The sequence below is a fragment of the Lepisma saccharinum genome, chromosome 14, assembly GCF_977018435.1.
Source record: "Lepisma saccharinum chromosome 14, izLepSacc3.1, whole genome shotgun sequence".
Classification (NCBI taxonomy): Eukaryota; Metazoa; Arthropoda; class Insecta; order Zygentoma; family Lepismatidae; genus Lepisma; species Lepisma saccharinum.
Genome location: NC_139242.1, coordinates 64687440 through 64715202, shown reverse-complemented (window position 1 = coordinate 64715202; position 27763 = coordinate 64687440). Strand labels below are relative to the sequence as shown.

At 37.4% G+C, this 27763-nt stretch overlaps 1 protein-coding gene across 1 annotated transcript; it reads left to right on the top strand.

Moving 5' to 3' along the window:
• The first annotated feature begins 53 nt into the window (after positions 1–53).
• On the top strand, positions 54–27763 carry LOC145998969 (uncharacterized). Its single transcript, XM_083135809.1, has 8 exons — positions 54–312; positions 6541–7928; positions 14016–14312; positions 18037–18168; positions 22392–22587; positions 23796–24034; positions 25437–25661; positions 27336–27763. Exons 1-8 carry the CDS (start codon positions 225–227, stop codon positions 27642–27644), a joined length of 2874 nt encoding a protein of 957 aa, XP_082991935.1. The 5' UTR covers positions 54–224; the 3' UTR covers positions 27645–27763.

Below are 27763 nucleotides of genomic sequence, written 5' to 3'. Positions count from 1 at the left end.
TGACGTCAGAACACGGCGATAAGGTAATCTGTGGCGACAAGGGAACCCCGTGTGTGCTTCCACCTATCGTAAGAAATTTAAAATATCCGCGGAAACTTCAGATAAGTTTCTTTGCACTTATCCAATCTCTATGTACCTTGGCACTTCTCTTAGTATGGAAGCAATCGAATATGTAGGGTAGTAAAAGTACAGGTAACCGACTTGTTTGCATAATAGTAACAAGAATGGAGTTTGACGACGTGCTAGCGCAAATACAGGGCATATTAATTACTACCGAGAGAACATTTGGAACTTTGGAAGAATTAAAACCTGGTAAGTATGGTAAGGTAAAACTTCGATAGCGTCCCAACGGATTTCTTCATTATTACACAAGAAACTACTTACCGAAATGAGTTTCTGTAGCATTTAGAAGTTCTTGTTGGTATTTTCTTTCATCGAGAAAAACCGATGTCCGTATATGCTAAATTGAACGAAATGAGTGCTAATGGAACCTAACCTAACAGGCCTAACCTAAACTCGTAGGCATACCTCGTCCCCGTGATGGTTCGTGGGGCTATCGTGAATTTTTGGCGCTAACGTCAATGGTTTAATAATTATGGTGACACTTTACTATACCAGAGACGGATTTCTTCAAATTTACAGGAGAAAGTACTTACGCAAATCATTTTCTGTAGCGTTGTTGATGTTCGGTAATGTAGTTTTGATCCATTTTAATGCGAATGCATGTGGTTTTCTACGAGAATCTCTTTCCGGCACGCTATTGCTGCTGCCGCCATTTGCTTTCTGCGTGAGAGCACAATGTTCCATGTGTTTGATGACGTAAACGCCATAGTCAGTGTTTCAACCCATGCCGTCTTTTCACTATTAGATGACGTGTCGTTGTCCGTATATGCTAAATTGAATTAAAGGAGTGCTAATGGAACCTAACCTAACAGGCCTAACCTAACCTAGTAGGCATACCTCGTCCCTGTGATGGTTCGTGGGGCTATCGTGAATTTTTGGGCTAATGTCAATGATTTTTGGGGCTACCCGTGGATGGTTTTTGGGGCTAACGTCAATGGTTTAATAATTACTCTTTATGTCAAAAATTGAAGTATTTTTCGTGAAAAAATTTCGTGAAGTGTTTTTAATTTTTGGTAACAGTTTCATAGATCGGAGACACATTGAAATCGGATATTTTGTCTTTCTCGTGGTTAGTACTTACCAATTATGTATTGCGGAACATAGTGGAAGTTGGCATTATGCTTTTTGCAAGAAAAGAAACACTTTTTCTGCTAAAATAAACAATTTTCCTTAATACTGCGGAAAGCACGTCACGGAGAGATATCGCTTGCTTTGCGAATGATAACGCTTCTTTTGTTTTCGAATATCAATGTTTCCAACTCTATTGTGAATTAAAATTCCTATGTTCCACGAATTATTGTTTTTTTTTTAAATTATACTTTCAAGTCACGAAACATGCAAAGTTGATAGGTTAGTTTAGGTTTGCTTAGGTTACGTTAGTAAAAATTAAGAGATTAACTTACCATCACAGCATCTTTCACATATTTATTGCATGGCACATCGTTACATCTTTTCAAGTTACATGTATTGCATGGTACCGGCTTGTTTGAAAAATGCGTGCATTCTTGCCTTCGGTGTGAAATTGACCTTAAACAGGTGCTCTGCTAGGTACCCTGTGAAGTGACTCTTCTTTCGTCCAAAGGTTGGTATGGAATGACGTACATTACGCCATGCTCGTTCGATGTTTTGGGAGTGGATTGGAATGTCATCTCGCAACATCCGTCGCATGTTTTCGTGATGTATATGTTCACTTGCAGGCATGTCAACAAACTCTATACTGTGGTTCACTCACAGGTGTCTGTAGCCTGCTCCCTGTAAGTTTATGTAGGCTTTCCAGCAGTCTGAGATGATAGTTCTGCCAGGAAGAATGAATTTGCGTATGATTCGCAGCAGAGTTTGTCCATTCCTATTGTCTACTGGGACCATGAAGAATGCTCTCGGCTTTCCTCTTTCTATTCCGCCGAACACCCACTGCCCGTTAACTGGACGTCCTCTTCTATTTACGCACCTCTTCGTCTTGCCGAACTTCGCTTCATCTACTTCGACAGCAACTCCTTGACTCCTATGGGACGGGAATTTTCAGTTACCCATTCCTCGCAAACCTGGCTGCTAAAGTTCGACCAGTCAACAACAGTTCTTTTACTCATGTCTAATTCCTCTTCTATTACAGCTCGTCTTGGGTACGGCAGATGACGCCACAAATTGCAGAAATGAATTATTTTATCCACCGACAGGTTACTGGAACCTATGAACGTGCCATTTCTTGCAGAACTTTGAATCCGCACGGAACTTTCTTCCGACGTGATTTACCTTGTCCATCGACTCTCTTCGAACAAATATATAACCAATTCCCATCACGTCCAACATGCACCTTACATGCACTGCCACATTTTTCGCAATCAACTTCTTCCTTCACTATACCGTGTTGGATTGTAAAATCCAAGGGATCTTCTACTCCCGATAACAACCTAACGTCACATCCATGACATGCCATTTTCTCGATAAAAAGCACGCGTTTCTAGGAAAAAAGTGTGCGTTTCTTGACAAAAAAAACCGCATGTTTCTCGAAAAACCCCACGAACCATTCACACGAGGTTCGGTTAGGCCTGTTAGGTTAGGTTCCATTAGCACTCATTTCAGCCCTAAATTCATCGAAAAACCATTTTCCTTTCTCGAAAAAAAAAAAACGTGCGTTTCTCGAAAAAATCGCGCATTTGGAAACCCTGATTCCACTAGCGAGATCGCGTGGCTTCCGACGCTAGAGCCATCTGCAGGTACATCTTGGAAACAACGGCATGATGTTGTTGATTTTCACAAAATGCGCAATATTATTACATGAATGATGAGTATTTATTGTTCTGCTGCATTGTACGATGAAGTTTTAGGAAGAATATATATCGACGAAGGTTATAAACCTTGGAGAAACTCATTTCCGTAAGTAGTTTCTTGTGTAAAATTGAAGAAATGTGTCTCCGATGCATGAAACTGTTACCTATTATTTTTAAATTTAGGTATTTTTCGGTGAACAAGGTTGCAACACTGCATGCACACTCCAAATCGACAAAACACTGGCACAACGCATGATGAACGGGTAAGCTATCGCCATATTGTGTGGAAATAAGGAAGAACAGTAAGTACTCGTTAATGTAAGAAATAGACATTATTTTCGTTAGAAATTCATTATTTCACCTAAATAAATGTTCCGCAATGCAGAATAGTACATTAGCAATGTAAAAAAGTGTGAAATAAATCATTGACAGGTGTCTCTGGTATAGTAAAGTAGTACCATAATTACTCTTTATGTCAAAAATTGAACTTTTTTCGTGAAAAAAGCAAAGTAGCACTTTGAAGAAGCTTTCGCAATGCAGAATATGTAAGTGCGAATGTTAAAAATGACGAAATAAACGAGTGAGAGGTGTTGGGACGCTATCCAAGGTTTACCTATGGTAATTTGAAAATTGGTTTACGTCAATAATAGTAGTAAATATTCCTGTTCAAAGCCAATGAGCAAGATGCATGAGAAGAGATGGATATTGAAAAGGAACGAATTCCGGTTTAAGAATAGCATAGTTTAAGAATGCGACATATTGTATGTACTTTTCGTTTGAATGCATAATTTCGTTTATTCACTTAAATGTGCATCTGAGATTGTTTTCGATAATTATTTCCTTGTAGGCTAATATAAAAACAAAGCTTTTGAAAGTATCTTTCTAAGAATATATTGTAGCACTGTGTATATATGTCTATGCGTGGATAACATACAGTACACAGACAGTGTTTTCCTTCGAACGCTCTTCACTTCATGGTGTCTTTTTGGACTACCTATAATTGTATGGTAGAATTCACACCAAAGTGACATGCGATTAGGCTTGCCAACCCTCTCGGAATGACAGAAATTTTCTAAAGGTTATCTCCCTTAGGATGATTGGCTTCACTGCACTTTGGTTTTCTGAAAGGTTTTTCTTCCCTTAGCCTTTGGGAATCCCTCCCTTTCCTGCGAGACAGCTTGGCGACTCTGCCTTGTCACATTGCAGAATTTTCTTCAGAACCTTGCAGTATTTACTGAAATGCAGTTCCACTCCAAATATCGCTGCTGCTTGTTCCACCTAGCCAACATATCTGCTGGCTGTTCCCCTATCTGCAACCCGAGGATGCACTTGGTGCAACTCTGGCTGTAGGAAGGTAACCCAGGTCAGATTAACCATAGAAAGCTAACATGTCCTATGGCAGACTACGTATGTGGTGCCGTTTTCTTGTCTCTCCCCCTTCCACTTTCTGCCCCATCTACTTCATTTGGGTCAGAGAGACTGACACGGATGTATCTGTGTCCTTTTCCTTCAGTGTATTTTTATTTTTAATTCCACGTCGTCTGGTGGACAAAATGTTAGTCTCTACATACACCAAAACTTCAACGAATACTTCGGAAGATTTTGCTAACATGCTGAATGTAGAAATGCAATGAACTAATGCACTTGCTCAACAACAACAAGGAAGGAATATTTGTGCATTGTGCCCCTCAAACAAGAGGAGGATGACCAGATTCTTCTACTGCCATTGTTCCAAAGCTATGTATGGTGATCACCAGTGAAAGTGTTGTTTTGAGTGCACACACGACTTATAAAAATGTGATTTTGCATTTCTGCATGCATTTCATGTCTTTTGTAAGTAAATACTAACTTTTGTAGTAAATATAATATGTTTTGCCAAATTTATAATAATAATAATCTGTGGCTCAACAGCCATGGAAGGGGCTTGGCCTATTTCCCAACTGCCAGTCTCCCTTCCACAATCCTACCTAGAGGTGTGGAGTTTTTCAACCGGTAATGGGGTGACGTGGGGTCAGCATGTCGAACCCTCAACTGTTGTAGGAGATTTCCGAGACCGGTTAATGCTACTCACTCGTAGCTCCCCAGTTTCCTCACAATGGTGGGTTATCACTGGTTGTATACTCAGGCCGAAAACCCAAGTGTACTTGAACCCATGCCGTTCCGCAGTCCGAGTTCAAACCACAGCACCTTAGACTGCACAGCCACGGAGGAGGACTTTGTGAAATTTATGCTGTGTTTTAATTCTGAAGAAATCAGTACTTGATCAGACAAATTGTTAGCTTTAACGTTTGCCACAGGACACATTAGCTTTCTAGGGTTTAAGAAATGTTGCAAAGTTCTGTACTTGTCATGAAGATTCTAGGAAAATTGATAGACTGCCAGTTGTTAAATAAACCAAGATTAAATATGATCCTTAGCTTTTTAGAAATAATAATGTCCCAATATTTACCCTTTTTATTAATAGAGATTATTTCCAATTTTTCTTTATAATACAAAACTTCTTAGGAACGAGTTTACAATACTGGACCACTCTCCAATTTCTATGAAATTTCGCTTACTCACTAATTGTGAACTCCTAATCACGAATCTGCATGTAATAATTGGCGGTCGAGTATGGAAATCGAGAAAAAAATGAAATAAACTATGTTTTCTTAACGTAACGTAACCCTACCATAAGAACAGTAGCTCCACGGAACACACCATTTTCCCCAAATGGGTGTCACTTATCACACAACACTTTAGCAACATTGTGTTCTGACGTCACGGGAGAGAGCTTTTTCATGTTAGGCATGGCAAGGCATAGTTCTCTTAGCCAAAATATTAATTTTCCTTTGTGTTTATGCTAATGGAACCTAACCTAACAGGCCTAACCTAACCTCATAGGCATTCCTCGTCTGACGTCAATATTCAAGGTTGCAAGATTGTTGTGCGTAAAGGAAGACCATTAACAAATTGCGAAAGAAAGATGGTTCCGAATTGCTGTGTATGGACAATCAACGTGGTAAATCGCAAGATTATTTTACAAGTTCTACACGTAAATGTACGATTTTAACAAGTGACCGCCAATTATGAACTACAGATACGTCATCAGGACACTGAAATTAGTAAGTAGGCGAAATTTTATAGAAATTGGAGAGGGGTCCGGGTATTGTAAACTCATGCCACTTCTTAAAACATAAACAACACATTTCTAGATCATCAATAAAGTAAGAACAGACTGTTTTATCTTTCGGTGCAAATTCAAATTTTATGAAGAGATAATAAATAACTGAATAATGACTTGCAAGTGCAATACAACAAAAGCCTACTCAAGTAATATTAGGTCACATTCCACACACACACAATTTAGGTTACTCTCCATTGTACAGTGGGATGCATAAGTAATACCAAACAAATTGTCCATCACCATGTTCATGCACTTTGTTTTACCAAATGAGAACATCAACAATTGAAACAAAAGGGCAAACATTCAGCTGACCTTCACACCAGCATACTTAAAAAGTTTTTCTTTAAAAACATGTAGGATGCAAGAGAAAAAGCCAATAAAAATAGTCATGGACAGTTTGCCGAGCAATATTTGTTCATCTCAGTGTACTGTCAATAATAATAATATGTTTTCTGACTTGTTGTTATTGTTTGCTTATTACAGATAATGAGAAGTTATTGCAAGCAGCAGAAGTCATTGCAAAAGAGATTAGAAAACGTTGGTCCACAAACACTGCATCAGAAGAAGAATTAAATCAGACTTCGAGAAATATACAGTTATATTTGCTTTTGAATACTGACGTATCAATAATACAGGATGATTTGATTAATGATGTGAATTTTAGCCATCTTGTTAAAACAGCACCCACTCTCAGCAAAAGCCTGCTCATCGAGGTGGTTTGGAATGCTTCCCTGGAGGCTTACTTGAGTGAAGCAATCTCGTTCGGTCCAGCTGTTTTAAGTGATGAGCTACTTAGGACCGTGCTTGACAGTTTGAGTTCCCTTTCTCCATACCCACGCATTAAAAAGGCAAGCAGGATTCTTTGTGCTGTGTACCTGAAACTAAAGATTGCTAGCTGCAAGGGTAAGAGGCATGATAAGAAGTGTTTACCAGTCATGAAGAGATTCTTCAGTTTGTTCAAGTCGCTACTTGCACCATTCAAAAGTACAGATCCTGCGGAATTTCAAAAATGGTCTTGTGAAGATCTCTTAAAATTTGCAGGCCATGTTTTGAGTAACATGTTGAGTATTCTTAAAAAGTGTCTCTCGTATTGTTACAGTAAGATGGATGTGGATAAGAAGATGATGCATTTTTATGCTATCTCTGAAAGTTTTGATTACAGTACATGGTCTGATAATACCGAGTCTCGATCTTGTGATATTTTAGAGCAGTGTAACATGCTATTGTTTGAAGTGTGCAGGATGAATTTCAGTTCAGTTTCAGTTGATGCTTGGATATTTTGGAATGAATGTAATGTAGAACATTCAGAAAGAACATTGCAAGCAAATATAGGGAATGAAGCATATTTATGCATTGACTTATTGAAAGGTGCTGCAGCTGTAAACCCAAGTCTTGAAATAATTGAAGAATTAAAGTTAATGCTCTCATCAATTGCTGTTAAACCAAGGGATGAAGATGATGAAATTGCAGAAGCTGACATTCAGACAATAATGAAAAACATACCCAACAAGCGAAAAACTCAAGCAAAGTGGATGAAGGCATTCCTGAATAGTGATCTATTGTTAACAAATAGCGAGTGTTTGAAATGTATTGAAGAGAATGTGCACTTACTTCAAGATGATGACATTAAGGAGCTGCTAGTGAAGACTGTGTTGCTTCTTGAAGCTGGAAACAATCAGGGGCTAAGAGAGAATGTGAAACACACTGTTTTACTGTCTGTCAAATCTTTAAATTTGGAATCACAGAAGATTGTTTTGAGTTTTTTCTTCACCAAGTTTGGTATCACAACAGTGCTTCAAATGGAAAATTTTAATTCTTCTGCCTTGAATATATTTAATAAAGCTGTAAACTCTGAAGAAGAGGAAAGTAAGGTAAGTTTTTGGGGATTCACTGTCTACTTTTTTTCCCCCCCCATCGTTGCATAATGTTCAGGTGTGAAATGCAAAGAAGTTTAGTAGCCTCACCAAAAGTGCATTTATAAATGAAAACAGAGTGACTACCTTCACCAGGTGATGAACCTAGTTTTTGTGCTATTGTCAGCAGGTCTTGTGATTTGTCTCTGTGTGGGGATTTCTTTTATAAACATACATGTTGTCTTATATTTCTTTATTTTTGCACTGCTTGTTAGCTTAGACAGGTTCCATGTCTCTCTCTGAAAGATAATTAATCAGAAATTTCCACAGTATATAAGTGGGGTAGTTAGGTTAACTGCTTTCTAGAGGAATGATATTCATCTTATCTTTCCATGTTATGTTTTTTGTTAGTGTGGGTAATTTAACTTACAAAACCTTGACTTCGTGTAAAGTAGAATAAGTACTAAATTTTTTAAAAAGCTGGTGAAAGTAGCTCAATCTGCTAGACACTTCAGCCGGTGACAGCAGTCACGTCCAAATAAAAGTACTAATGTGAAATCTAGCGTGTGCTATTGTCAGAAGAATGAACATATTGCAGTCAAGATTTTCAAATGATTCCTTTTTTGAGAGGCAAACTTCTTTTTGAATGCTTCCAAATGTAACAAATTTTTGAAGATGTTTTCCTGGGATATCAACCAGCTGATTTCTGGGTAGGCTTCCGAGATTTCAAGAGTTAACGTCACTCTCATCTTCAGGGATTGAAAGCTCGAAAGCATATCAGAAATCACCTGGCTGATATCCCGAGAAAACCTCTTCATCACTCGCTGCTAGAGAAGCTTCAAGAATTGCTGAATTGTTGTTCTGCAAGGTTTGACAGTGCAAAGAACACAAATTGATTGCTACTGCAAATCCTGAAATCCTGTCTTCAAATTCAGAATAATGTGTTTGTTATTTATCTTGTAGTTTACGGTTATTACAAGCATAAGAACAGTTTTTCGTTGTTCTCCTGAAACGTCAACAACGAAAAACTGTGTTCTGATGCTTGTAATAACCATAAACTACAAGATAAATAATTCTACAATGCAAGCAATGCGTACATACAAGAAAAACTATTAATGTGTTTGTTGTAAGTCATCATTCATCTTCATCATTATCAAGATGAATCTATGTTTTTTTAATATTTCACATTGCTTTTCTGTCTTTTTAGGCTAATTGTGATGATGATTAGATAAAATTAGCTAGGCTAGAACCTTTGATAACAAGATACTGAGTTTTTCTTGATCATTGAGGCACTGATTAATCCTTACAGAAAAGTGATGGAATAATAATCAAAGTATCAACACCATGGTTATGAGTATAAGAATTGTAGTTGGCAGAAGTAGTGACTAAATAACTTAAGATATGCACCAAACCAAATATCTGCAATTTGTCACTTGCAGCCATTAATTTCAAACAATGGCTTGAGACACTTCCTTCATAATAATAGAGATGTGGATGGATTTATGTTGCTATCAGTCGAGTTACTGAAGTGTTTCTACTTTTATTATTTGCTTGTTACATATTTCTCTTCAGCCGAATGGGGTATTAATATTATACCAAGCTTATACCAGTATGTTATAAATCTGTAGTGTTTCTGGGTATCAGTCCTCTACTGTATGTTGCCAACAGACAGCTATTCTGCATGGGATCTTTGATCCTTCACCAGCATTCGGACAGATGCAATCCTTTAATGTTATAAGGCATCTCACTTTGATGGGAAAAACAACTCTTGTGATGTCATTTCATTTATCACATCCTCCAAGAAGTTGAACTGTCTGCTCCTCGGGCATTGCACCATGGAACGAAACAGGTGGAAATCAGATGATGCAAGGTCCAGACTACAGACGGTGTGGTAACAGGGTGTTAATATTGGTGGTTACTGGTTGTCCATATCGCAGCTTGTGACAATATAATTGTTTCCAGACAGTTAGCATTGGATTAATGTCTGGCTGTCCCACCACATGAATGTCTGCCTGATGTGATGGATACATGACAAACATTATGATCTGTACCTTTTCCACTGCGTTGTGCATTAGCACCTGTTCAGAAGGCTATCTATTTCTGTACTGCAAACAGTGTGAATTTATAACTTGCTCTGCTAAGCTGTATCATTATCAAATATCCAAAAGAAGTCAGTTTCATAAGATTTGAGTTTGACAAAAATAAATATGCTGCATCAAGTGAATTCCTGTTTAGCCTATTCCTCTGATCTTGATACCAACTAGTCATGGCATCAGTTTTCCATGGAACATGAACATTTTGTGGTTTGGAAACTGAAATTGTATACCTGTTATTTGAAACTACACTGGTTAAAAAAATTAGGCAAACAAGCCAGAGGAGCAAACATGACTCAGAAAGTTGAGCAACAGTGATTTATTTGCATTTGTTTGGCTTTCCCTCAACAGATACGGCTACTACAGAACCCAAGAGGGTGGTTATGCAAGTGACACATGATAGGACACACTACAGGAGATTATACCATGGCTGAATAAGTTGATACAAATAGTGATGTTCACAACAGAAATTGACCTCTAGGAAGGTGTATAGTCTTCAGGAACTGCTAACACTACTGCACACTGGCATGGAATCAGTAAGATTATCGATACATTCTTGGATGAGCTTTCGTTACTCCTCCAGGACAGCTATCTCAGACTGTTGAAGAGTTTCAGGAGGTCCCAGCCTAGCTGATATGCATCTTCCCAGGTTGTCCCAGACATGCTCTATTGGATTAATTATCTGGGGAACATGCAGGCCATAATGTCCTCTCAATGCCCTCAAAGCATGTCATTCACAATCTGCACATGGTGGGGATGGGCATTATTGTCCTTGAAAATGAATGATTTGTCAATTGTCAAGGTATCGTTCCGGATGACATGGAGGTCTGAATGTCGGCCATTGATGATTCCTGCCCACACCATAATTCCACCTCCAGCATAATGGGATACTTTATGCATATGAGCTGGGCAATGACAAGTTCCACTTTCCCTCCAGATCAGCATGGGTCTATTGTCGGACAGCAGACTAAAGTGCGACTCATTGGAGAAGAGAACTTTACTCCACTCGACGTGTCCCAAATCACAGTGTTCTACAAACCAGTTTCTATGGGCCCGACTGTGTTGGACAGTCAAAGGGACACAAACCACTGGCCTTTATGCATAGAGGGCACTTTGCTGCAACCGATTGCAAATGGTTTGGGTTGATATCCTGCATGCTGTTGCTGTGCAAAGCTCACTTTGCAGTTCAGTCACAGTTTTATTTTCTTTTTTTGCCTATTCTGTCAAGCCATTACCAGTAAATGCCGGTTGTCTCTTGCTGTCATTGCCCTTGGTTGACCTTGTCCTGGCCTCCACAGACGGGAAATGACACTTTGAGTCACACTAAGGGCTTCTTCTACCTGCATCTATCCTGATTGCATCCTTCCAGTGGCTCTCCATGGGATACATTCTAGTAAATCGCACGCTGTGGGTATTGTTCAGATTGAATACTCCACGACTACACAAGCCCACATGCACACTCTGTCAGTATCGCACTACTGGGGTACTGGTGTGGCATGTTTGTTTATTATAAAAATCTAATTTCATATAGTAATTATTTTATTATTGGCGTGATATAGGACTAACACTAGACCATTACATTTCTAATAGGTTTACAGAGTTACTGAGATGTCCACAGAGGAATGATACTATACATAATGTACATACATGATATATGTAAAATGGTACTACACAGTTCACAAAATTGTACATTGTCAATTGTAATCTATTTATGAGAATGGAAATGCCCAGAGCACATTTTATGTAACATCACATTACACTTGATACATTTTGTTCTTGTGTTCTTTTTACACAATGTGCATCTGGATTGTTTATTTGCTTGTTCTATGTAATGGTTAACACCATCAAATCGAACATTTTCATTTGTGGAAGCAGACGGACCTGGACGAACTGATGGAATCCATCCTATTTCCTCACTTCTCATAAGTGCTATTGTCACATCTCTAAGGAATACGAGCTGAGGCATTGTGCCTATGAGGGCTCGGTTCAGTTTTCAAGCTGCAAAACAGCCATATTTAAAGTATTGCTAAAGAAAGGCCACCACCACTTCTTTCCCTTGATACGTGGTCGATATTGACTCAGTTAACGATCCAAGGAATCCACTCCTCCCATATGTTTGTTATAGGAATCTACCAAATGTGGCTGCTGAACATCAATTTTCTTATGCTGAGGCTTGCAGTATCGTTTAGCAAACCCTACTGGATTTGTCGAATCATAATTTGATGCAAGGCATGCTACATGATTATCATGCCACTTTATGACACAAATGTATCCAGTAGAACACACATCAGAGGTTCCTCTTTCCTTTTTCTTCATTTCTTTAGTGTCAAGTAAAGGACACTCTCCCAAACGATTTTCACTGACTGTACCCGAAGCTCTGAAACATTTTGACTTCAGTTCCAATAATAGTTCAGGGGATGTGAAGAAGTTATCGAAGAACAGTTGGTGGCACTCCGGTTTCTCAATGCACTCAATCAATTTCAACACAACCCTTGTGCCCAATGGAACATCACTTCTGTCTTCCTTTCCAACGTATGGCTGGAAATTGAAAGGATAACCATCTGATGAAGCCAAACCCCACAGTTTATATCCAAAACGGACAGGCTTCCCACGCATAGACATTTTTGCTGAATGTCGTCCAGTGTAAAGTCATTTCTTCATCTACACAAATATATTCTGAGAATGTGCCAAACTGTTGAAGTTTCTTGCGAAACAAATGCAAAAACATTCTCACTTTTGATAATTTGTTACTTTTATCAATACAATCATTGCTTGAAAGATGAAGATATTTTTTTACATCATGAAATCTACCTCTTGACATACTATTGTGCACTAATGGAATGCTGCAGTCATCAGCTTTGCTCCGTATAAATCATCTTGTGGTAGTGAGTGGTATCCACTGAAAAGAATGATCCCCAAAAACTTCTTCAGATCACGAGCATCGATCTGAAAGTTGACATTGTTCTTTTGTTGTGCATATCGTAAGGTTTCATCTAGAAGATATCGCAAAATTTCATCATCAAAATATATCTTGAATAATTGATACGGTGTTTCGCAGCTTAGTTCCGGATGATTATCATTCAAATTTGGGAGACTTGCACCAGGAATGTGTAACACTTCACTTGCTTTTGTCCAGTTTAGTTTCCGTTTCTTTCGCCTTGGTACGTAGTCTTCATTTTCGAAACTTGTAATTTCATCTTCGCTGGTATGAACTAGAACTTCACCGGTTTTGTCTTCAGTGTCCAAAAGTTCATTATCATCAATGTTCTCTTCATCCGAAACAACTGCAGGCTCGGGAGGCAAACACACAATGTCTACATTAGATCCAACTTTATCACTGTCTAAAGAGTCCAAGTAGTCTAAGGTCTCTTGCATAGTAAGAAACTTTTGAGGCATTGTCAAATTTAATCAACGCACAACAAACAAAAGGGCACTCGTCAAGAGCGGACAACAGAACAAAACAAGCCAGTCTCACATGAGAGAGCAATTTCTAGTGCCACAGGTTGGCTGTTCCAGTAAATTCACAATTCACAATTGAAGCCAACGCTCCCACTTTGGGAACATGAAGGGAAAATGCTGCTTATAGCACATTACGCCTATGCTCCCATTCTGGGAACAATAGACAAATAGTCCTCTTCTCTTACAATGGAACATATTAGGAAATGTTTTCATTAAATAATGAAAATATGGATATATTGCTACAATTTCACTGACATAAGCAAAATGTGACGATGCTATGGTTTAGTGGATTATTTTTTTTAAAAAATCCATGTGAAAAACAACTTTTCCCCCAAAATTGAAAAAATATTATTTTTTAACCACAGGGACTTGAGAAGGTAATACAATTTTAATATTTTATTTACTTCATATACAGTTGATATAAAATGGAAAAAAAGTTTACATATTTCAATGCGGGTGAGAAAAAAAATAAAAATATGTTCCCATAATGGGAACATTGGCACCTAATGGGTTAAGTTACACAATGTAACCTGATATTTTGTTGGTATTTCAGAATTTTTCAGACTTCATATGGCTATGTCTTCAGTCACCAAGAGAAGTTGTGCAGCGAACATTGTTGATGGGAATTCACAGTAACCGACAGTTAACATTGGTGGTTGACATATTGCTGCATTTACGATCAGTTTGTGAAATGGTTGTGCATAATGATCTTGCACCTAAGAAGGAAGCTCATGACAATGGTTGCACAGTGGAAGACCATTCTAGGACAAGCCTTCTTGTAGATATATTTATAAATATTTTAGAACAAAGTGACTGGAGCGATCAGGAAAAAAATAATGTTATTCAAATGGTAAGTACAATCATTGGGAATGATGTAAGTAGATGAGAATAAGCTGTAGATTTTTCTCTGATTGCCTATAGTTGATGATTGTCTGAAAAACTTTTATCACTATTAGAAAAAAAAAACAACTTGGGGTGTTCTTTATTCTGGGTAGATGAACTGACTGAAGCAACATAGCTTCGCTCTTTCACTAGTAAATTTAATGAGGTGTATTTATAAAGTTTGTAAAACTACGTGTGAGTAAATGGAACTGTGCAACATATCAGCCATGTGTGCAACCACATCCCCTGGCCTCCCCTGGCCTGAACAAGTAATTTTCCAACTATCCCCATCTCCACATCCTACCACTCACAGTTTTTGTCAGATCTGGCAAGAGATCCACTTTTTCTCATTCCAATTATATCTTCAATCTGGACCTGGTAACTTTGCAGGTTGAACTCACACTTCCATTTCTACCATCTCTGTGACTGAAAATGCACCCCACAGCCACGAAAATGTAAATTTCTCCAGTGTTTGGTGTGTTCTCTATTTCCTTCTTTTTTGCTATTTATCCCTTCTGGCCCTCCATCCTTTCATTCACTTATTCTCTTCCCCACAATATATATTAGAAAACTGTCTTTTGTATACAGCTCTGCCTTGTGGTGTTGATAAAATCATTGTAAATATAAACCTTTATATACCTCTCTGACTCTTTCCAAGTTCCACGTTTATAAAGTGAAAATAGTGCCTGTTTGCACCAACGTCGATTTACTCGCGAGTAAGAGTAAACTCAGAGTTAACCCACAAATCGGCTGATTATCTGTTGCACCAACAGAAACGCTGGGTAATCTTAGAATAAAATTAGGGTCAACTTTACCCTTCTAAATCGACGAGTAAAAGTGGAGTTAACCCACGCGCAGCAGAGTAATGGCTGCCATCTGCAACCGGCAATGTATCACTTCAGAATTACAAAACTAAATAAATGTTAAATATGAAGTAATAAATTCAAACTGTGCATCTCAAAAATGAGGAATATATAGTATGTTACTATGTATATATTTTGGGAGATGTTTACTGTACATATTCTGCAGTACATAGTTTGCAAAATTGCATGTGCAATACAAGCATACACATATACACAGTAACCAGTAGCAATGTAACAATTAGCTATAAAAAATGATTGTGAATGCTACGTTGAGATAGATGCATGTATAAAAGAATTTACTACAAATTGTTACGTGGTAATGCATATTACAGTTTTATGAGTTGGTTCTGAAAGAAGTAATGTCAGTCAGTCAAAGGAAGTTGATCTTGCCAGTTACTCAGCACTGGGCGGTTAAGGTTAGACGCCTACCTCCACGTGTGAAGGTTGAAACTCTGAGACGGTGGTGGCTTAGCATATATCACTCAAAGGCAAGGTCTTGGCCATGATATGACAATAATGTCAATCATATGATCAGGTGTCAGTCATCAAGTGCCAATCATCTTATGTCAATCAAGTGATATCATCATATGTCAATAAATGGGACACACATCCCTTGCAGATGTACCTAGAAGGTTACGCATCTAGTATGGATGTGCCTGGCAAGGCCTTTCTTATAGAAATAGGACTGTTTGCGAAGATAGCCACAAAAACAGGAAAGAGCACACTTCTGACTGACAGGTTGAGTGATTAGGCAAGGTCAACAACAAATTACATATACTGAAGATTGGAGAATTTAGTATGTTGTGTGTGTCGGAATGCTGCCCGAGCTGTTACAGGGTGCAAGTTCAAGGTAAGGTTACAACAGAGTTCAGTTTTGCTGGAGACTTAGATGCTCCCTACGTTATATAACTTAACTGATATGATTGGGTTAGAACATAACTTAGGATTAGGATACTAACAACATAATATTGATTAGCTGCATGTTAAATAAACTATATTATTCCGAATTGTGAGTGTGTCTAATGTTCCCTGAACTATTGGCCTTAAGAAATGTCTCTCTCTAGAAGAGTGGTGTTAACTTGGTTCGAACCCAGATGCTACAACTCAACTAATGTCATTTGCAACACCTGGAGCTGTAATCACGTAAACACTGCCTTATACATACATTTTTTATTTATTGTATATGTGAGCTGCGCAAAGCAAATATGAGGTTACTTAGTTAGCTAGGAGCTCAGGTGGGGACCATCTAAAATCAGGTGGGGCTGTTCATTGCATTAACAGCTGCTGCCTACTTGCGCACTCGCACGTGCACACCCAAATAAATGCGCATTGTAATGAATTGTTATTACATTTATTCATTGAAAGCCATTTCTTCAAAACAGCAAATGTTCCCGGGCCACATCACCTTCCGTTTACTTCCTTCCATCAGATTTTCTATGAGTAACTCGCGTCGAATGGGCGGCATGAACACAATTGGAAAGTGCACACAGCTGCACGCCGAAGTGGAGCTGTGTTCAACGGCAGGTAGAGGAAGCAGAAAGGCTCTTATGGCTTGGCTCAAGGGTTTTCAGACTCACTTCGCACAAAGAATTGTGACATAGTAGCTAAGGACATGCACTGTTCCCTCTTCGTCATGTAGTGTTGCAATTTTTCCACTCCTTGTCGTGTGACAAGAGTCGAGAACAACCCATGCATCATTGCAAATTGAGGGATTTTTTTCTCAGCAAGGGAAATTTTGATTTCTCTTACCTCACGCAGCTCTGAGCAAAGCATTGAAATCTGAATGAGGGGAGAGTGGGAAAGGAAGGGGAAAGCACATAGTGTGTAGTGACGAGCATATTCAACCATTCAAGGCAAGATGTGATGAGTGGAATACATTGATACAGGCGTTGGAAAAATAGTTTTATAAAATATCAGTGGTTTGAATTAAAAACATTCACAATGTCGTAGGATTTTGTACATTTAGACTTGTATTTGGAAGTTCAACGAAAATTTCAAATAAGAGTTTAATCTTGTATTTTTGTCACAGAACAGTCAATCCAATTCTTTATTCAGTGCATATGAGAATCTGTAACTTGTTACTGATTTCAGATAATTTTTGTAAAAGTGCTGGCAAGAACTAGTTGCATTTGATTAGGGTTTCGAGGACCCTTATGACAATGACTAAAGTGAATAAGTAGGCTACATTAAAAATGGTAATTAACTTAACTGTAAGATGAAATGTTTTTGTGGCATTAAACTTGTGTTTCTGATGAGACATATTTACATTGAAGAAAGATAATATACATTATTAAAACACGGCAATTATACAAAATTCTGGCAATATTATTATCCTTTACAAACCATAGCAGTTTATTGGTATAGCGTTGCGATTGTCAGGTCGTCGAATGCTGAATTTTCTACAGGTCACAAAATAGACCAAACAACACATCTCTCGTGATTGATTTTAAAAAATCACTAGGATATTTCAATTTTGTAATAAACCTTATTTTTAAAAAAATTCATGAAATAGAACTCTGCTATCGTCTCATTATCAGGGAAAGGTGAGTCGTAACTTGGATTGCAAATGCGGTTAGCAGAAACTGGCAGGAATAATTGAGTGGGAATAACAACACTTCTGGATGCGAGGCCAAGGTGCACACCGATAGACCCAGACCACGAGCCGCCACTCTTTCATTGTATGTAAATTAAACAATCTTCTGGTGTTTATAAAAAATAATGCTTGAGTAAATATTTTTTTTTAATGTACGTAATACTTGTTCAGTGAATTTGGTGCTGCTGTTCTGGTATTAGTCCAGAGCGAACTAATGACATTCTTCTTGTTGACAGGTGATCAGGCTTGTAAATAATTCCATATTGGATGGAACTGAATTTATGACAAGGTTGCTGCTCCCAGCTTTCCATGAAGCCACCAAATCAAGTGATTGGCCTTATGTGATTTTTTGGCTGCAGGCTTTGCAAGTGAGTGAACTTTTATTTCCTGAAAAACTCAGGACACTTTATCTCTCTCTATAAAAGAGATCATATTTACACTGTACTTGCGAGAATGTTCTCTTGAGATCTGAGTTGTTTGCCAAACTGGTTGCATAAAATGGCATTAGCTTTATTATGTTGATAAAGCTGAACAGCATGTTAACGAGGCATAAATACAGAGCATTCCCTGACAATCGCTACGAGACTTGGCAGCAAGTGGCCCGGCATCAGCGCTTGTCTTTCCCGGTGAACAGAGTCCGCGACAGTCGCACGCTAAAGTCTCTTTTCTTCACTCTCCCTGCCTTCGCTCTCTTTCCCTTTCTGTTGATGTTGCAGACTGACGCCAGTATAATCCTCCCTCAGAAGTTGTGTTGTGTCCGTGTGTTGAAGATTGTAGCTTGAAAGAGAGAGAGAAAACGAGAAAACCATGTATCAACAAATTTTCCTAGTGTTCCTGTTCCACATAGTACCACTATATTAAACCTCGTATAAAAGTTTAGAGTAACAGGATCAGTTCTGAATAAAAGTGGAAAGAGAAATGGGTAAATCTAAAAAATAAAGTATACAAAGACAATCTGCACACCATCTGTGAGTTAAAAGCGAGTATTGTACGAGAAATCTGGAGAATTACAGTTGACGAACTTGCACGTGTAAATGCCAATTTCCTTCGGAGATGCCAGGAATGTGTTGCAGCAGAGGGACATCATTTTCAACACCTTCTGTAGTGAAGGTCAGTACACAATATGAAAACTGTAATTATAATAGCCGACTCTAGCGACTGTCGCGGACCCCGTTCACTGGGAAAGACAAGCACTGACGCCGGGCTGCTTGCCGCAGTCTCTCGTAGCGAATGTCATTGAATGTTCTGTGATGGCTCAGTAACTGAACAGTAGTTCAAAATATTGTACTCTGCTCATGAACAAGATTGTCAAAATTTTACAGACATTAAAGTAATATAACTTAGTGAGAATATAGTATTCAAATTAAAGGTAAAGTAAAATTAAAATTACAACATGGATCTCTAACAATAGTGTATTTAGCATTTAGACACATGAAAAGATATCTCATTATGTAACATTTTCATGCATGTGTTATAATATTTGACTCATTGTGCCCTTTCTGCCATATACGGTATGCACCAAAATATACAGTACTGAAACTCGCGCACCTCGAACGCGCATGTGCGTTTGTCGATGGGTCATAGCTCGTGTTCTCAGTAGTGAAAAGGAAGTTAAAACTCGCTAATAATGTGTATGTAGTGTTTCTTTCAGGATAAATAAACTCACAGATGACAGCAATGTAATGTTCGTCTTTTAATTTCAGTACTGTATATTTTGGCGCATACTGTATTTAACGTTTTTGCTTAAATGCAGTGCTTTGCTGTACAAAATAAGATTAATGATTAATACATATTATTCCTGAGAGAGAAAAATAATGGATAATGTTTGAATATATCATTGCAATAATTTCTGAATTGAATTTATTTTTTATTTTTGATGATTTTCCAATTTATTTTTTTCTGTGGTAATATTTTCTTTTTAAATGCATTGTTCTCAGTTTTACTATTGATCCACTCATTTTGAATATAACAGTGTTCTAACATTACATCTAGAAGATAAGGGTTGGTAGCTATGTGGAGGTAGACGAGTTGCAAACAACTTGCTCATAGTTACATCTAAATTTTTGAAGTGCAGTTGATTTTTCCACCTTGCACATGCCAGAGAAAGGAACCATAAAACTGCAAAAATCATTCATGCTTCAAAACTTTACATGGAAAATGTTCTACAAAGTCACGGGTCTCAGAGTTTTTAGTCCTGGGTAAGGCATGTTTATCCTATCATCCAGTGGCGGTCCCTCCATGGAACAGAGGGAACAGGCTGCTCCCTTCTACTTATCGCCCTTTTTAGCTATTTAAATTATCTTTCTTCCAAAATCAAAATGCCGAAGATAAACTTTCACCGTGACTGGACGTTTGTTTACTTCACCTTCCCCCTTGTCCCACCCTCTGCTGTCTGATGCAGAGTATTTCCGACCATGCGCGAAGGTAAATGATCCTCATGGTGCCACCTCCCACCACGGAAGCTGAACTCTCTAGCTGTTCCCTACGAGAGACATAGCGAATTTGTTTTCCTTCGACTTTTTGCTGTGTGCTAAAGTTTTTTTGCGTCGTAGTGATAGTTTTGAGTGTAGTAAGTCTATAGTTTTCTAATCTCATTGCAAAATTGCGTCTGCCAGTCATAACGGACTGGAAAAATCTTCTACAGTCTAAGCGTCTGCTAAATGCTGCAAAATAGCTTCCGAGGAAACAGCTCGCGTCCACCTGTTCCAACCATTCAAACAGCCCCAAGACACAGGCAACGGCAGTACAAGAAAGCGAATGTTGCGAGCGTAAGTTTGCGAATGTTGTATGATCGACTGGCTGAAGATGAAAGCTTGTAGTTCATTGAACTTTACAGAAAAGACAGCAAGCCAACACCTATCCTAACCGAATTAAAAACTAAAATGAAATGGTACAGAAGACATTTTCAAGCAAGTTAGTACAACTCTGTAAAATGATTAACTGGATACTCTTCCAGTGTTTGTTCCAGAGAAGGGAGTTTGGATTTATCTCCCTTTAACAGTTCGGGTTTTTTTCACAATTTCTACAAATCTAGCGGACGTCATGAAAAAACTCGGCCATCTGATTGCCATTATTGCATTGAGGATGTTTGAATTACAAGAATGCTCAACTCTACAAAAAAACTTAATCTACAAATAGAGAGATGAAACAGGTTTATACAAAACCTTTTTTTCTCTGATCACTCATAAATTGCTTTTATTAAGTTTTTTCTTTGTTGCATGTTTTCTTTACATTATACGAGGATCGACAATTAAGTAATTAGAATGATTTTATATTGTCCCACATGTGCATTCTATCTCTAATGCATTCCTGATGTAGTGTGGTCCATAATCCACAACCTGAAAGCTTCTAGTTCATTGAACTTTACAGAAAAGACAGCAAGCCAACACCTATCCTAACCGAATTAAAAACTAAAATGAAATAGTACAGAAGGCATTTTCAAGCAAGTTAGTACAACTCTGTAAAATGATTAACTGGATACTCTTCCAGTGTTTGTTCCAGAGAAGGAAGTTTGGATTAAACATTTCTTGAATTCTATTGTTGTGGAGGACAAAACAGAGCATTTTACTACGGTCCTTGTACGAACTAACAAATCGCTGAATGGAAGTCACTAAATTTACCAAGAGGCAAGAAAATGCAGCTCGAAAAGCCAAGGGTGAAGACAATGTTGTGTTTTTGTAATGATAGCAAAGACATTATTCATCATGAAATTGTTCCAGAGGGTGAAAGTGTAATTGGTTGTTACTATCGTAGTGCTCGGATTGATTATGGAAGAGAACTGTCCGTATCAGACCTCAGTATCCTGTACCAGGCAGTTGGTTCCTGCTCCACGATAATGCACGGTCCCACAGAGCAGTGGTTGTCTATACATTCCTAGTCCAAAAACAAGTGAATGTGTTGAATCATCGTCTTTACTCCCCAGATTTATCCCCCTGTGATTATTTCCCGTTCCTGAAAGTGAAGCTGCTGGTGAAATTACGCACTTTTGATGAGCACAGGACCAGTCAACAGGTTGTGAGGTCCAATCTTCAAGTCATACCACATGAAGACTTGCAGATGTCGTATCGATCGTTGGCCAACCATGCCAATTGCTGTATTGATGCAGGAGGGATGTACTTTTAGTAATAAACAAGCAATATTCAATTATTTTGTTTCCTTTTCACAATATAAAATCATTCTCATTACTTTATTGTCTGACCTCGTATCATATTTGCTTTAACATTGGTATTGTCATAATTTTAACGTGCTTCATGTATGTCACTTCTGACAATTTGTAACACATGTATCGTATGTTTATTTGGTTCATTTCAACAAGGGATGAATTTTACTTGGTCTACTGTATTAAATTACGACAGGTATGGGAGGGGAGGAGGCAAGTGCAGGTCACCTGTCTCCCTGCCTGATATAGCACCGCACACCACTGCTATCATCCATTTCATCAATTCATCCTAACCAAAGAGGTAGAAAAGGTAACAAATAGAAAGAAAGTAGGAATGAAATTTGATTATAAAGAATTTAATACAAATTGTTTTTTTCCATGCATCACTTTGCAGTTCATTTTGTGTAATGTTGATATTTGTTGTCTTTTCAGCCATTTGTCAATAATGCGGTCACATTCAAACCAGCCATCAGGTGGAGTCTTGTAATAGTAATGTTAGGTCAACTTTTGGAAGTCAGCAGGTGGGACATTTCAACATTCTCAGTCGAGAGAGCAACAGTCTGTGATGAAGCACTCAAGTTAGTTGAAATGTTAGTCGATGAGATTGTATGTGGAAAGGAGAATATAGGTAGTACAAATTTTACATTAGAACATTTTTAAAATTATGTTTCGGTTGTTATGCTTGTATTTGTTAAATTAGTCATTTTCAAAGTACAATTTAGTCTCAGATTGACATCTTGGGCACCTACAGTTTAAAGTGGAATCTGAACCAGTGTGCCTTCACTGGAATCAATCGTTGATTACAAGCAAAGATCGTTTAGAAATGTAAGACTACCTGAGCATAAAGTGGACTTTGAACAGACTTGACAAACAAACAAAACTACAGGAACCATTTTATTGTTTAAATAAGGTAGAACAAATCATTGGAATCAATGAATCTGCCAATGCTTGTCAGCACAAGGTAACCATATATTAAAAATAACAAGAGTGATACTATTAAGTCTATGACTATTATTACAAGTATATATGGTGAAACTGCAATTATATGTTTTTCAGGATCATTGACTCGAAAACTTGTACTATACAAAAAAATGTATAAAATTTTATGTGTTCGTGATTGGGATCAGGAAGGTAAAGGGTATAGCTACAGAATATAAAATTTCGAAACGTATGATTGAAGTTAAATTGCATATATATATCTTCATGCACATTTCCATGAGTACAGAAATTCTTTCAGTGAATTTAATACATGTAACTGGTGATGTGATGAAGCTACAAATTTACAGATTTTGATGTACTCACTGATAATTTTTGGACCAGTTCTGATATATGTGATTATTTAACAGAAATATACTGTTTGGGTATTTTGAATAACTAGATTTCATACTCTGGTACAGAAACAGTTTTCACATATGTATGAGAAAGAGTAAAGTTAAGGGATTGGAAATCATTAGAAGAGAACCTAGCTTCAGAAGCACATTTGTTGTTTTCTTTTTCTATCAGGAAAACAGTACAATACTGCATTAAACTTGTCAAAACTATGTCAAAATGTTCTCCTCAGTGATAAGTATTTTTGAAGCTGGAAACCAAAAATCGGAGTTGCTTCAGATATCAGAATTTTACCTGTTCCAATATATTTTCGGCCGATATTCCTACACCGGAAATTATCACTTCCGTAATGAAAACATATTGACTTATTAGCACATTTAAAAAATATGGTGGAATCTTCATCTCACCATATATAGGCTTGTTACTGATCTAAGACTGTATACAAAGGTATTGTGTTGCATGTCAAACAAAGAGAAGATAATGGATGTTTTCTTTCCTTTTTTCCAGATTCTGAAGTTTTTTGGCTAAGAGAAAACCTAAAATCATGCTTTCCTTTAAATAAGTACTACTACTGGAAGATTTGGAGTAAGTTTGGATATGATGTTAACCCACCCAAAGATATAGTTTGGTTTGGAATATATTTGGTGCACTGTGAGAGGAGCATCAAAGAAATAAGAAATGAAACTCAACAAGCAATCAAATTGCTATCAGACACGCCAATTCTTTTGGTATACTCATTATATATGGTGAGTTTTGTTGTTCATTAGATTTTTAACCCTAAAGTATTAAAACATTTGAAGATTTTAAGGTTTGTAATGCACCATTGCTTTCTTAACCCTTTAAGTGTGGAATTTTCTGTGCAATTTACTACTGGAAATGGAGGTTTTAACAAAATTAATTTCATCACTCACTTCTTTTTCTGATTCAGATTCACTTTCATTGCTTTCAGAGGTCAACAACAAGTGCAACTCGGCTCTTGATAGCATAGTGGTAACGTCGTCAATCAATCAAGGGGCTCCCAGGTTCGATACCAGGTGGAAGCACATTGCACAGTGGTTCGGATCCCACTTTAAACATAGATCCAGTCCCGATTAGCCTAACTTCTCATAAAGTGAACTTAAAATTTCAAACAAGTGTAACAATGTTTGCATCATGCAAATTTGGTGTTTGAGCCATATATGGGTTTTTAACTGCACAACAGCAGACATTGTTTCTTACATCTAGTTTATTTTCTTTCTTCTTCTTTTTCATTTTCTTCCTCATCTGCTATTGTTTTTGTTTTTACTACAGCTAGCATAATCTTGCCTAATGTGACTGTTATGTTCTAAACATCTAGGCATATATGTATGCCATCTACACTTAAGGGGTTAAGGTTAGTCGAAGAGTAAATTTTACACATGTGTAGAAAATGTGTGCAAGTAAATGTTGCTCATTGGTAGTGTTCATGTTCAGGACTTTTCATAAAATTTACTCATGGTTTGTTTATTTGGGAGTAAAGTAGGCCCATGTTCTTGATCTATGAATAAGTAAGCTATTCTGGATAGACATTCATTTACTCTTATTGTCTTATGATTTTAATACATTGCTTGCTAATATATTTTCACATGATGAAATTTTAAATACATACAAAAAATTATATATTTTTTTTTAATGCAAACCATTAAATAAAAAATTACAATGTCAGTTTCATTCGCAATTATTATTGTTCAGTTTGTTTTGAAGTCCACTTGCACAGAAAGGCTAATCAGGACTGGACCTACAGTTTAAAGTGAAATCCAAACTACCACATGCCTCCACGGGGTGTCGTGCTTGAGACTCCTTGATTACAAGGTGACCATGTTACCACTAAGCCATTGGGGAGGCTTTCCTCACAATGATTAACCTCTATGCATCAAATAGAGTTAGTATTCTAGTCTAAATGTTACAGATGTCACTTCTGTAGATGAGCACATTTTTTAAAAATGCATTTGTATATTAAGGAAAGATGAATAGAATTCTGTTGTATAAGGCACATCATTCGATTCCCTTGGACATGTCATGGCATTTTATATTATTTTTCTGACATGTATGTAAATTAACATTTTGTAAATAATTTTTAAAAATTATTAAATTCACTATATGTGTACTAATTAGACTATAATCTTGCAGGTTCTTCCATTATGCACCACCAAGGAATGGAGACAGTTAGCTTATAGCCTGAAGAGCTTTGTGGCCTGTACCATCAAGGATGGTAACGAGGTGCTGTTTGTCCTTGGGCTCTTCATAGATGCTCTTTTGTTGTTGATAAAAGTGGTGAAGGAGTTCTGTAAGGATGATCCTTGTGCCTATTCTTGCTTGGAGTTTTCTGTAAGAAATCTTGGATATATTTTGAAGGTTAGCAACTCATTGTGTATTCATCTAGTACCAAATTTGTTCTGTAATCTTTTAATTTCATCTTTTCAAAGTGTACATTAGGTCTGCGCTATCTGTCAGTATAAATAATTTCAATATTGGAGAGCATCAATTTGAATCTAATCATTAAGGCTTGAAGACTGAAAATATAACCTAAAAACATTGCTAAAAATTACAAAGTATGCCATGTATTAAGCTTTTTTTAAAAAGAAATATTATTTTCTTTTTCTGCAAAATGTTCTTATAGCATATATCCCCTAAAATATCCAATTTTAATGTACCGTATTTGTCGGCATATAAGATGCACTTTTTTCCTTTAAAAGTAGGTCTGTATAACAGGGTGCATCTTATACGCAGATAGTCTCAGGTTACACCATCAGGAGAACGAAGTTTGTGAATGGATCAAAGCTTCATGGGATGCTCCAAAAACTAAGACTGTGGTTAAATCATTTATGAAGTGTGGCATTAGTAATGCACTGGATGATTTGATTTGATTTATTTTACTTCACGTTTTGTGCCTCTTGGCTAATTTGCGAAGATGGGGATGAGTGATGAAATTGATTAATGGACATTCACAAACAACCATGCCTGAGCAGGATTCGAACCCCTGGGACTAATGCACTGGATGGTACAGAGGACAATTTGTTGCAAAACACTCAGATTCAGATTTAGAAGAGGTTCCAAGTAACTCTTTATTTAGCTCTGAAGATGAATGTCTGGGTTTTGATGAAGACTGTTAAAATGTATTCTTTCCTAGTTAGATTACATAAAGTTAAAAGTAGACCTGCATATTAATTTATATTTGAAATACTATAAATTATTATAATATTCCATGTAAAGTTTTTTCCTCAAAAACTTGCATCTTATATGCCACAAATATATTTTTTATGTAAAAAGCAAGAAGAAAAGATAGCATTCACACTCATACTCTCTCTTTCACATGGGCCTCCCCAATGGTGCAGTGGTAGCGTTGTTGCCTTGTAATCAAGGGGTCCTGGGTTTGATACCCGGTGGAGGCACTAGTGGTTCGGATTCCACTGTAAACTGTAGGTCCAGTCCCGATTAGCCTTAGTGTGCATACAGTGGTCTTAAAACACCAAATCAATCCAATCTCTCTTTCACATCACATTCATGGCAAATCTTGGTGTCTTCCTCCACTATTTGTAACACATTTCTAAGGAAAACAGAAAAGGCAAACAAGATTCCTTTGCTTTACCACCACAAGAACATTTTTATAAAAAAATGTCTAGTGAAAACTATTGCTACAAACTCAGTGGTACAACAGGCCTTATGGCTGTTGCCTGCCAAGTGACTTTTCATTGGATGATGCATGGTCAGTGCAACAAGTCCCACCAGCAACACTATAAATATGTGAAAAATGACAGGAACTTAAAATATAGTACAAATATTTATTTATATGACCAATACAATCACCACTTTCACAAAAGCATGAATGTATTTTAAATAAGACATGTAAACAGGCCAGGATAGAAATATGACATTGTAATAATCCAAGCCCTACTAATCATGAATATTCTGTGGTGTGTGTAAATACATTTTCCAAAGAAATGAATTCTTTCTACCATGTTAAAAAATTAATAATAATTGTTCAAAATTCAAGAAGCTGATCCAGAAACAATGTGTTATTATTTCCAGGATGAGGTCATTCCCCACATGAAGTCCTTGCCAGCTGAGGGAGCTTTAATGGCATTCCAGCAAGTGATCCATATTCAGCAGCAACTTCCCAAGGAAGTATGGAGCTGTTCATCTGTGATGATGGGAAGTGTGTTAACAGATATGATGTCTTCCATTGTTGGGAAGGTTAAAAGGAACATCACAGAAGACACTCAAGAGAAGCACTTAAGCTTAGATGCAGCACTTGACCAGTTCTGTGTTAGTATTAGTATTGTACCTGACATTGAGTTAAGGAAGGCTTTGTCAACAAAATTGCTCGATATTTTATAAACTAAATAGTTACTTGTATGTATTTGTTGACAATAAACTGTTCTTCTACATAAAGCAGTTGTTTATTGAGGGATTAGGCTGACACCATATTTTGATTTTGCAGAATCCAAAAATTGTGT

Coding starts and splice junctions, on each gene's coding strand:
- LOC145998969 (XM_083135809.1), top strand. CDS start 225: ATGGAGTTTGACGACGTGCTAGCGCAAATACAGGGCATATTAATTACT. Junction 14,313..18,036: donor AAAATAATGTTATTCAAATG/GTAAGTACAATC, acceptor TCTTGTTGACAG/GTGATCAGGCTTGTAAATAA. Junction 25,662..27,335: donor ATCTTGGATATATTTTGAAG/GTTAGCAACTCA, acceptor TATTATTTCCAG/GATGAGGTCATTCCCCACAT.